Below are 12,748 nucleotides of genomic sequence, written 5' to 3' on the forward strand. Positions count from 1 at the left end.
CCGGTGTTCTTTTTAGTATTCTGTGTTGCCTCGCTGTAGCATTCCTTTATAAAGTTCAGCTTCAATTTTTGACATATTTTAGATAGGATGCATATATAAAGTCTTCTGAAGGGGTTTGTTTAGATCTTCAGACATCAAAGAGTGGCAGAAATGGAATTATAAGAGGCCATCTACCTTTCAAAGAAGTATTGGAAAAAACCGGGAATTGTCATGAAGGATGTCTTCCAAATATTTCCGATTGCCACAAGGTATCTTTATCTTCAATTTCCACAGCCTCATATAGTAGCCAAAATGTTGCTTACTAATCACTCAACAGAGTTCCTAATATTAAAGCCCTTGCAACCACAAGTACAACACGACTCATTGGGACCAATTAAGAGAACTGAGAAATCACCTCTGAATCCTTCTGGATTTGCTATGAAGGTCTCCCAACTAAGTTTAGTGTTCATGAATTAAGAACTCCACAAAACTTTTGGTTAAAATAAAAATGTTATCTAAAAAGTTTAGTCATGACATACTTCAGCCATTGAAGTACCTTCTCTTTTATGCATAACTGACTCAAGTAATTACAGATCTCTAGAAGCAACACTAAATGTGGAAGATGGGCACCCAAAAAGTAAAATGATGGATGAAGGACTGGGCCAGTTTCTTAAAAACAAAAAATAAAGAAACAAAAAAAAAGAATTGATCATTCTTTGTTTCCCACTTCATTCTTAATGAACATCCTTGAGACTACCAGAGAAATGTCTCTAGAAAAAATTTGTTTCAAAACACTAAGGGCACAGAATAAAGGTCAGACTTATGCCAATGTCTCTCTGCAAGTTTTAAAGTCTATTCAAAGGAACCAAAAATCTGTAAAATAGATGCACAAAACACTTTAAAGCCTCTTTTTAAAAGAGAAGCCATGAAATACAAAAGGGTTGTTGGTAGAATTCTACCAACAAGGAGGACCTTGTCTTGGAACTATCCCTCCATCTCATCATAGTAGACCTGAGTGAATAAATATTGAAAGATGTTTTTCTTTTACTAAGATAAGTTCTGTTTAGAGGGTTCATATTATAGAGCCAGACTTACCAGAATTTCTAGATAGCTGGGCATCACTGCTGGACTTGATGACTTTAAAATTAGTTGTTATATCAGCTGCTGTAGATTGGGATCGTTCTGGTTTCATCCGTAACTTGCTATGGTTCTCTAGAACTTGGGCTGCAGTTGCCAAAGCAACCTTAGAGTTCAGAGTTTGGAAAGAGGATGTGGAAAAATCCTCATCCTCATCATCTCCAATATCCCAAGCATCACTGGTATTTCGAGCAAACTCATGAAAACTGGAAGCTTTTTTATTCTTCAAGGGTACTGCATTGACTTTTGAGCGTTCTTTAATGAAGCTATCAAAAAACAAAACAAAACAAAACAAACAAAAAACAGAAACCATTATCACAGAAAAATAACTACCGTGGCACTACAAATGGATCACATATAATTAAAATCCACTTGAATGCTTACCTCTAAAGAAATTGTGTATTCAATGTTAAGGAAATTTAAGGGATCCTTTGAACTTATTTTTTTGAGTTACCATATTTTCCAGAGAAACTGGACCCAGAGGATGCAGGAAGCATGTCAAGGATGAACTCCTCTCCTCAGTTGAAATAATTTGTTGTTTGCATTCTAAATGAAGTCCCTATGTACCCTTGTAAATTTAAGAATTTATCTAAATATTAGGAATTCTAATTATACCAATGGACAGGAGAACTATGAAGGGAAGGGAAAAAAAGGAAACATTAATTAAGCCTGCACTATGTTCCAGACAATGTGCTAAAGGCTTTACAGATATTCTTTCATTTGCTCTTCTATTATCTTAAGGCTTCGATGCTGTTATTATATCACTTTACAGTTGAGGAAACTGAGGCAGAGTGGTTAAGTAATTTGCCCAGTGCCACACAACACAGCCAATAAGTGTCTAAGCTAGATTTGAACTCAGATTTTCCTAACACCAAGCCTAGCCTCTATTTACTTCCTATTTACCTCTTCCATGAGAGAGATTTATGGTAACTACCAGTGACCTTTGCTGGAAAAGAGATACATCAAAAAAAAAAAAAAAAAAAAAAAAAAAAGTCCTAAGGAGCATACAGAACTAAACTAATACATTGAGAACTTTCCTCAGCCTCTCCTAGTTTAGTTTAAGGCTTACTTGAGGATCTGGAGGTTATTACTCCAGTGCCAAGGGATTATTTGGCTAATTGGGACATTTTCAATCCAAACTTCTCACTGCAATTCCCTTTCTACCTCAGAGTAATAAAGTGCATGGTCTTGTATTTGCAGTAGAGATTATAAAAAGAAAAGCCCAAAATCAAGACAAGAATAGAATTCAAACCGAAATTGACAAATGAAGAAGAAAGTTAGTTTCCCACCTACCCTCATTACATTGCTAAGAAGCTTTTCAACCTTATGAAAGGATTACAGATTTAGAGCTGAAAGGGATCTTACAGATTGTCCCTCAAGGACTGATTCCCTCATTTTACAAATGTGGAAACCTAACTCAACCTAGTTTAAGTGACATGGCAAAAATCACACAGCTACTACATGGAAAAGGCAGTATCTGAACCCAAATGAGCTGCCTAACTTCAGTAACATAAAATATTTTAAATAATAACAGCTGGCTAATGCAATTGTTGACCCATGTAGGAAATGGTGGTTTATCAAACTTTTATTGTTGTAATCAATAAAAAAAGAAGGAAGTTGAGGCATCAAAACGCCTTTTTATTTTCAAAAGTGAGATTCACTTCATGACACAATTGTTTCAAGAATCACAAGAAATTTAAAGAGCAACTAGGACAAAGAAGATGCCAACGTTCAAAATATTTTGTGAGACAAAAAAAAAAGTCACCCAAAGTAGTGTTTTGCAGAGGATGTAGTAAGTGAATCACCAAAACCAAAATAAGACAATATTCCAAGTTAATCAATTAGTATATTATCAATCAACAAGTTTTATCAAGACCAGGCACTGTACCAGGGGCTAGTAGTAGATGCAACTATCAAGAATGAAATAATCTTTACTTGCAAGAAGCCTATGTTTTACAGGGAGAGAAATATACATATTAAGTATATAAAGAACAGAGTTAAGTTAGAATAAATACAAGGTAATTATGGAGAAAGGGCACTAGCAATTGGGAACTGAGGAAAAACTTTATGTAGAAGTACTGCATCTTCAAAGAAGAGATTTTTATCAAGCAGAGACAAGGAGGGGAGGGCATTTCAGATGTAGGAAATAGCCAGTGCAAAGGTATGTATGAGAAAAGAAAGAAAAGGCCTGTCTGATTAAAATGCAGAGTATAGGAAGGAAAATAATCAACAATAAAAGGTAGGTCAATGTAAAAGCTTAACAGGGGAGTTTCTATTTCATCCTAGAGACAATAGACGGGTGAAATGGTCAGACATGAATTTAAGGAAAAGTCACTTTTGCTGCTCTGTAAACATAGAGTGGAGTGAAGAGAATTTAGGAGCTTCTAGTCCAATTAGCTAGTTATTACAATAATTTGGTTGTATGGTTGTTGTCCTTTGTTCTTGAAGAGGATCAAAATGACATCACTATGTTAGAGTTGAGTTACAGTGTGTCGGACCAATACGACCTTGGAATGCTCCACCATGATCACACACAAGTGGTCCATATGACCATTTGAAGGGGCTGTTCTAATTTTATGCATCTTGTGTTTCTTCTAGGCTAATTCAATTCTGCTTTGCTCACAAAGCCCAGCACCTTCTCTGATGAAGCTGAGTCAGTCCTGTGCCAGGGTCTCCATTGCCATACAATCGATTCTAAAGTTCTTAAGAGATATTTTCAGAGTGTTCTTGTATTGCTTTTTCTGTCCACCTGGTGAGCACTTGCCCATTGTGAATTCTCCATAAAATAATCTTTTTGGCAAGTGTACATTTGGCATTTAAATAATGTGGCCAGCCCAATGAAGTTGTGCCTCTCTGTCCATTGTGAAAGCTTATGGAAAATTATGTCAAAATTTGATTGCCCAGAGAAGTTCATCGATTTAGAACATCAGTTTCATGATAGCATGCTTGTCCAGGTTCTGGGCAATGCTCTTGAGCTTTTCCAATCACCAATGCAGTGAAACAAGGTAGTGTGCTTGCTCCCTTGCTTTTTAATATGATGCTTTCATCTATGTTGTCTAATGCCTTCAGTGAATCAAACATGGAATCAAAGTTATCTATACACTGTAAATTCTTCAAATTGAAAAGGCAATAATTTAGGCAAATACTGATGAGAGAGTCTGAACTTCGTAAAAAGGGAAAAGGGGTCAAATACTAAGGATGTTGTAGAGGAAAAAATAGCAAGATCTGGCAGACAGATGTGTGGGAGTGAGAACAAAGGAGAAGTTCAGAAAAAGAGCAGACAGAGAACTGAAGAGGACTCAGGGTAGATTCTTGGAAAACATCCACAGTAAGAAGGTGGATGGATGAGAAGGCAACCAAGGAGACTGAGACAGATAGAAAAAGAGCAGAAAAAAAGTAATATCGTGAAAATTCAAAGAGAAAATATACAGGAGATGATCCACAGTTCAAATGTAGCAAGGAACTCAATAATATCTCCTATTTATGTAGTGCTTTAAGGTTTGCAAAACCTTTCACATACATATTATCTCATTAGAGCAGAGAGGTCAAGGAGGATAAGAATTGAGAAAAGATCATGAGGTTTGGTAATTAAGAGATCAATGGTAATTTTGAAGAAAGCAAATTCATTTGAGTGCCCAAATTGGAAGACAGATTGCAAGGGTTAAGGAGCAAGTGAGAGGAGAGTAAATGAAGATGAATGGAGATGGCTTTTCTCTACAAGTTAGGCTGAGAAAGAGAGCAAAAGATACAGTATAGTAGTTTGAAGGAATGACAGGATCTAATGAAAGTTGACTATAGCTCTTCCCCTTTCCACTCAGATCTTCACACCATCCATGATACAATAATATTCTGTCCCTATGTCTCAGTATGGTAATGCTGAGAAAGAGAGAAAAAGATACAGTATAGTAGTTTGAAGGAATGACAGGATCTAATGAAAGTTTTCTTCAGGATTGGGGCTTGAAAGTAGTAGGGAAGGAATCAAAAAATGGAGTCAGGAGGAGAGCGAAGAGAAGAAAGGAAGTACAAAGCAGAGGGGAAAAGGGATGGAGAGTGAATGACTGAAGAGGCAATCTGCTATGGAAGATGGGAAGCAGTAGGATCAAGGGCACATGGAATGGCCTTGTAACAGAAACTAATTATTTGGGGAAAAAAAGGAGAAACAGTTTTATTATATCTGAGCAATACCCCTATTCTAAAATTTATTAATACTAAGTACTCCTTCTATAGCATTTTAAGATTTACAAAATATTTTTGACTATCCCCCTACAGACATCATCAGCTAATCAAAATGACATGTTTAATAGAAAAGTCATTAATTTTGTTAACATTTGTAATTTCAGGCCCTATATGTTGTTTGCTTAATTCTTCTAAAATTCCATGTCAGTTAAATTATTAGTTGAGAATTAAAACTCTGGCACAAACTACCTAATGGGATATTGTAGAAGCACTTTGCATTTCAGAAAGGGTTGTACTGGGGGGAAAAAAGTTCCTCTTTTCAATTTGAAGATTTTATGATTCTATTGATTTGCTAATGCTGAACATGAGCTAAATGTCTGAAATCTAGACAAGAAAGTTTCCAGGAATTCATCAGTAAATATTTCAAAATGAAAACTAGATCAAATGGGAAAAACGTTGCTAAAGAACAGAAACAGAGATTGCCTATCTTAAGAGGAAGGCTGCTAAGTGACATAAGAGAAAGGCTAAGTCATAGTGGCATCATGTCAAACATGAAGTTGAAGAATTGAGATTTTTAAAAAATGAAACCCTTACTTGCTGTCAATCAAAAGACATCATATTCCAGTACAATGAACAAAAAAAAAAAAAAAAAAGTGGAATTGTAATGACAGTTGAGGACAATGAGGATCTGAAGACTTTTAGATAAATGAAAAATGCTTCTTAATGTTACCATGAATGTATTTCTAAGTTCGTGATCCCACAGTATAGGCCTGGGACTAAGTTCCACAGGTTTGGTAATGCATTAACAAAGCAAATGAAATGAGGATGCTCAAGTGAGCAACTCTGAAGTGCTCTGGAGTCTGAGGCTGGGTTCAGAAAATAGTTTCCTAATTGGTCTCCTGATTCTGCTTTGTCTCTCTCACTAAATCCAAACTCCATATAGTGCCAAATTAATATTTTTAAATCATAAGTTCTAATCATGTCACTGCCCTACTGGAAGAAAATACAAACTTCTCTGGCTCCTTTTTATCACTGCAAGGCATTTCAGATTAGTACTCTTTAAACACATGATATTTCAGTCAAATCAGCCCACTTACTGCTTTATGAACTCCACACTTCACTTGCTAACCATCTGGCTTGCCTCTTTCTTCCTTACCTCTGCTACTCAGAACCCCATCTCACTTCAGGATTAAGTTTAGATCTCACTTTCCACAGCTGTTAAAAGTGTTATCTCCCTCTAAGTTTACTGCTGTGAACTATCTTTCCCTGTCAGGAAGAAGTCCATCTGGCTATTAACAGATATAACCAATTCCAATAATGGTATCATCTGGTATAGATTGTGAGAAAGGAACTCTTTTATTTATCCCTCAAACCTCTGAGCATCTTTAAACAAACTTTGAGATACTGATTAGCATATCTTTAGACCTGGTCAGCCAGGTGCATTCCATCTGGCTCCTTGATTCTTCCACTGTTGAGCAACTTGGCATTTCCTCTCTTGGATCCATCCTCCCTTTTGAGTTCGGATTTTTATGCCTGGGAAACCTCCAAGGAAACTCCCTATAAAAGATCTGTTTATGATGAAAATCTTTGCTAAATTCTTTTCAAGGCTAAGCCTTCCTCATAAGTGCCTTCCTTTTAATGGAGCCTTTCTCTTTATTCTAATTCTGGTTAGTCTAACCTGCCAGTCATTGGCTTATTCCCACCTCCCGAAGTATTCCCTTTCTCCTGGTTAACTGTGAGTTTCCCTGGGGAACTTGTCTTTTTCCTTGATAACTATATAATCTCCCAAATTTATTTCATATTTCGCACTCCTGATGTCTATTTTATTTCTTATTTTTGTCTGTAAATTTTTCTCCTAAATAAATCTTCCTTTTAGCAAAGAAAATGGCCATTGTGAATTTGTCACATGTTTATTTCATCTTATATTTACTGACCTATATACTTAGTTATTTCCTCGAAAAGAAAGTAAGCTCCTTGAGAAAAAGAACAGTTTTGCAAAAAGGCAGAGACTAGTAAAGAAACTATTACCACAGTTCGGGAAAAAGGTGACAAAAAAAGCCTGAATTAGGGTAATTTTAGGCCTGGAGAAAAAAAGGAGAGCCAATAATGTGAGGGATATTTTGGAGGTAGAATATATAAAAATTAGTAATAGCTTGGATATGGAAGGTTGGGGAGAGGAGCAGTATGAATTAAGGGGAAAGACAGAATGCTAGCAAAACTAATTACTTGTCAAGTATGTTATAGTGGGAATTTCATTTGTGTATGTATGGCTGACTTTTAGGGTTCCTTCCAACTCTCCCATTCTGTGAGTTTTTTGAATTAAGGATTATTTTAAGGTGACAAAGTATAGTTAGAGTGATGGTGATGCTGTAATTGCATTCCACCATACTGGGCTGCTGCTCTCACTGAGGCCTATGACTATAGCTCTTCCCCTTTCCACTCAGATCTTCACACCATCCAGGATACAATAATATTCTGTCCCTATCCATGGCCTCAGGGTACTCTACCTTAGAGCTGTTCTATCCATACCCTGACTTTGGTTCTGTTAGCATTCCTAATGCTAAGTCATAGAATCCTTGGAAGAGTCCTTTTAGGTCACTTAGTCAAATCCTCCTTTCCCTGACTCTTTTCATGTGATCACTTTGTCTTGTCCATAGAGCTGTTGGATAAAGTTGTACAATCATAAAGGCCTGGTTCATGCTATTCACCTGCAACATACTTACTCCTTTAATTAATGTCTCCTTTGACTCCTTGTGTAATATCCCATGACAGATTTCTTTTTGATCCTCTCTCCAACTTTTCTCCATTATTTTCAAGAGACAAGTGGTTTTTTTTTTCTTTTAAATTTGACTGAAATAGATTATCATGAGCTTTGTCATGTGCTTCTATCATCACTTCAGTCTTTCCTGTCTCTACATCTATCCTTTTATTCTTCCCTCCAGTGTTAGAGGGAGACACATTCCCCTTCAATGTTCCAGAAGCCTTTTTACTTCCCTAAGGGACCTTTCTACTACACTTATTCTTTCTCTTCAGTTTTTTTCCTTTTATCTTTAACTTCTGCCTTTACACATTACAAGTCTTTCCTACTTTCAGAAACACTTAAAATGATTCCGCTGTCTCTTTTGGTCTTACTATTTTGCCTTTTCACTACCAAACTGACACAAGAAAATTATCTTCTGTTCCCAAACCTCCCACTCTCTTTTTACCCACAATCTTTAAGAAACTGCAGTCTCAAAGGTCATCAATGTTTTCCTTCTAGACAAATACAAAGGGCTTTTCTTAGTCCTCATCCTCTTTAACTACTACAGTAGCACATGATAATGCAGACCAATCTGTGCATTTTTGAAATTCTCTCTGGACTATTTCTGTGACTTTGCACTAACAAGGCTCAAGCTTCTCTTATCTCCAACCATTCCTTCATTTTTCAGCTTGTCTTTTCTTCCTACTCCATGACTATAGGCATCCCCTAAGGCTCAGTCCCCCCCCCCCAATTCTTTTCTCTTTAAACTCACTCTATTAGAGAACAAATTCACTGTGTTATTTCACCTAAAAATTCCCAAATCTTCATCTCAAATCTCAACCTTTCATGTCAGTTCCAGTCTCACATTTTCTTTTTAAAAAGTTTTCAACAGTATTTTATTTTTCCAAATATAGTTTTCAACATTCATTTTTGTAAGATTTTATATTGTGGATTTCTCTCCATTCCTCCCTTATTTCTTCCCAATACAGCAAGCAATCTGATAGAAGTTAAATATGTGTAATTCTTTTAAAAATATTTCTATATTGTCATGAAAGAGAAAAATCAGACCAAAAGAGAAAAAAAAAAAAAAAAAAAACATGAGAAAGTAAAAAACAAACAAACAAACAAAGATGAAAATGCTAAGTTTTAATCCAGATTCAATCTCCATAATTTTCTCTCTGGATCAGGGTGGCATTTTCCATCCCAATTCTATTGGAATTTCCTTGAATCACTACATTGTTTAGAACAGCCAAATCCATCACAGTTGATCATCCTGTAATCTTCTTTTAATTGTGTACAATGTTGTCTTGGTTCTGTTCACTTCACTCAGCATCAGTTTATGTAAGTTTTTCTAGGCTTTTCTGAAATAATTTCTTATAGAACAATAATATTCCATTATATTCATATGGCATAACTTATTCAACTGATGGGCATCCACTCAATTTACAATTCTTTGCCACTACAAAAAGGTCTGCTACAAATATTTTTGCACATATCCCTCTTTTATGATCTCTTTGGAATACAGACCTTTGGTACTACTGGATCAAAGGGTATGCACTGTTTTATACCCCTTTGGGCATAGTTCTAAATTGTTCTACAGAACACAACTCCACCAACAATGCATTAGTGTTCCAGTTTTCCCACATCTCCTCCAACATTTATAATTAACTTTTCCTGTCATTCTGGCCTGAGAGGTATGAGGTGGTACCTTAGAACTGTCTTAATTTGCATTTCTCTAAGCATTAGTGATTTAGAGCATTTTTTTCATATGACTAGAAATAGCTTTAATCTTCATCTGAAAATTGCCTATTCATATCCTTTGTCCAGTCTAATATTTTTCAGCTGCCTAAAGAATAGCTCCACTTGGATTGTAGAACTATTTGACATATACAAATTCTTTTTTTTTCCTTTTTATTAAAGCTTTTTATTTTCAAAACATATGCATAGTAATGAATTGAACCAGCTACACCCAGTGAAAGAACTCTGGGAGATGACTATGAACAATTACATAGAATTCCCAATTCCTTTATTTTTGTCCGCCTGCATTTTTGATTTTCTTCACAGGTTAATTGTACACTATTTCAAAGTCTGATTCTTTTTGTACAGCAAAATAACTATTAGGATATGTATACTTATATTGTATTTAATTTATACTTTAACATATTTAACATGCTGGTCAACCTGCCATCTGGAGGAAGGGGTGGGGGGAAGAAAAGGAAAAGTTGGAACAAAAGGTTTGGCAATTGTCAATGCTGAAAAATTACCCATGCATATAACTTGTAAATAAAAAGCTATAATAAAATAAAATAAATAAGAAAAAAAGAAAAAAAAAACACAGGCATAAATAATTTTCAACATTCACCCTTGCAAAACCTTGTGTTGCAAATTCTTTTTCACCCTCCCTTCTCCTCACCCACGCCAATGGACAGTAAGTAATCCAATATATGCTAAACAAACACACAAAACCATTTCTCTGGCCACCTGGCTCCCTTTACCAAGCCCCTATTTTTTAATGACAGTATCTATAAGAGTATGCCATAGTGGCTAAAAACTGAACATGTAGTTGCTAAGACCTGGATTCAAATTCTGCCTCTGACCATACTTGTTAAGGGACAGGTCAATTCTCCGAGAGCCTCCACAGCTGTGGATCATAGCGTCTGAAGGAGCTGCAAGGCAGCCTTTGCTGACACAGGTATTGCGGACTGGGAATGAGATAAATTGGTGGCAGAGGGAAGAGGAGAGAGGTCAGACAATGCAGCAGCCTCTCAGTCAGGTCAGAGAACAGCAACTGCCTCTCAGTCTCCTTGTATCATCCTCTCACAAGAGGAGATCCATTCTGGGTTGGATCTCCAGCAGCCACTGTCAGGTGGCTCCTGGGTATTCCAACACATACTAGCTATATAAACAAGTCAGTTAATCTCTCTAAGCCTCAAGTTCCTCAATCAACAAATGTTAAGTGCTTACTATGTGCCAATCACCTTACAATGAGGATACAAGGAAAAAATGAAACCATCAAAATGAAAAAGTTTGTTACATATGGGGAGACAACATGTACACATAAATATATGCAAAATAATAATAATAATAAACACTGACTGGCCTGTGTTAAACTGAGGCTATCTATATTATCTACCTTACAAGTTGTTTTTGTGGTTCAACTGAGAGTAAAGCACAAAGATCTTTGCAAACTTTAAAGTACTATGTAAATTCTGGTTATTATACTTCACCTAATATATTTCTTTTACTTTCTTCTCATAAAATCAAGCCTGAACATTAATCAACACGAGCTAAATTTTCCTAAAATGTCAATTTCATCACATCACTCCTCCACTCAAAAATCAATTACCTCTTCCCTGTCAGATCAAATTTAAATTTCTCAGGCTGATATTAAAGACCACTTCTCACTATTCCTTAACAAATTACACTGAGCTCTAGACCTGAGGTCTACGAAACCATTTATTTAACAGTGTTCCTCAATCTTTTTTTCTGGTCAATAAGATCTTTTTTGTCATACATAGCTATTATATTTTCATTTATGTTGTCTTCAAAACTTAATATGCCCTTCCTATCAAACCCTCATGGCTAATCCAAATCCTACTTTTCCTCCAAAGCCCAACTCATAACCTATCTTTTCTAAGAAGTTCATGGTAGTAACCTTCCCTTGGCTTTTAATTCCCTCATCACTTACGATAGATTTTTATTGCACTGCCAATACTTGACACACAGCCTAAAAATGACAATTAAATCTGTCACCAAGAGTTCAAATTCTGCTTTAGATACTTACTACTTGAATGTCCCTAAACTAGCCACTGAAATCTCTGCCTTAGATTTCTCATCTGTAAAACTGGGATAGTAACAGCATCTATCTTTCATGGTTGTTGTGATGTTCAATTGATATGACAATTGCAAAGTGCTTTGCAAAACTTTAAGTATTATATAAATGCTAGTTATTTATTATCATCATTATTATAACCATCACTTCCCCTTCCTTTCTGCAGCAAGTGGAAAAGTGACAGGAAAGTGACAGGTTTTTTTAAAAGCATCAATAAATTATTCACTTAAACATTTTAAATAGAGTAATTCACTTAAACATTTGAAGTATAAGAGTGTATGTGATGACAAAAAAAGATACATAAATAAGGATTCTTTATATTGGACATAAATCCAAGACTGAAAGGATGAAATCAATGGAAGAACATTATAAACTACCATATAAAGGAAAGGAGTCCCCAGGTTTATTAGACAGATAAGGCAAAGGAGACTAAGGTATCTGCTCAAAGTTCTCACTTTTGTGAGATAGAAAAAGATAGAAAAGATGAGCTAGGAAACTAATGGCGGCACCTAAAGTTTCTCAAGTTTCTCTTGGGAAGTTATTCAAGTTATTCAGCTCAACATCTTAGAATTTTTAAAAAGCTACAATATTAATAAGAAGAAAAAATAAAATTGTTTACCATTGCATAACAGTAAATTTAAGGAGAAGGCCATATGTAAAGAGTGGTAGCAAAAACAAAACAAGACAAAACCCTTTCCCAAAAGAATGATTTCCTGCACAGGGGCATCAAGTCTCCTATTTATCAACTTCATAACAACAGAGACATCTGTTGTTTTTTAGGGGCATGATTCCAGGATATAACAGAGAACCTTCTTGTGGCTTGTCAGAATGGATGACTACCAGAAACTTCCAGTAATTCATATGGGCACAATGATACTGCCAGG

General features: G+C 35.8%; 1 protein-coding gene across 1 annotated transcript in view; it reads right to left on the minus strand.

Moving 5' to 3' along the window:
* TBC1D22B (TBC1 domain family member 22B) overlaps positions 1-12,748 on the minus strand; it is a 93,958-nt gene that overhangs the window by 49,711 nt on the left and 31,499 nt on the right. Inside the window, exon 3 of the mRNA XM_031964945.1 lies at positions 1,075-1,382. Within this exon, the coding sequence (XP_031820805.1) occupies positions 1,075-1,382 (308 nt within the window). The remainder of the gene's footprint in view (positions 1-1,074; positions 1,383-12,748) is intronic.

Source organism: Sarcophilus harrisii, chromosome 4 (genome assembly GCF_902635505.1).
Source record: "Sarcophilus harrisii chromosome 4, mSarHar1.11, whole genome shotgun sequence".
Classification (NCBI taxonomy): Eukaryota; Metazoa; Chordata; class Mammalia; order Dasyuromorphia; family Dasyuridae; genus Sarcophilus; species Sarcophilus harrisii.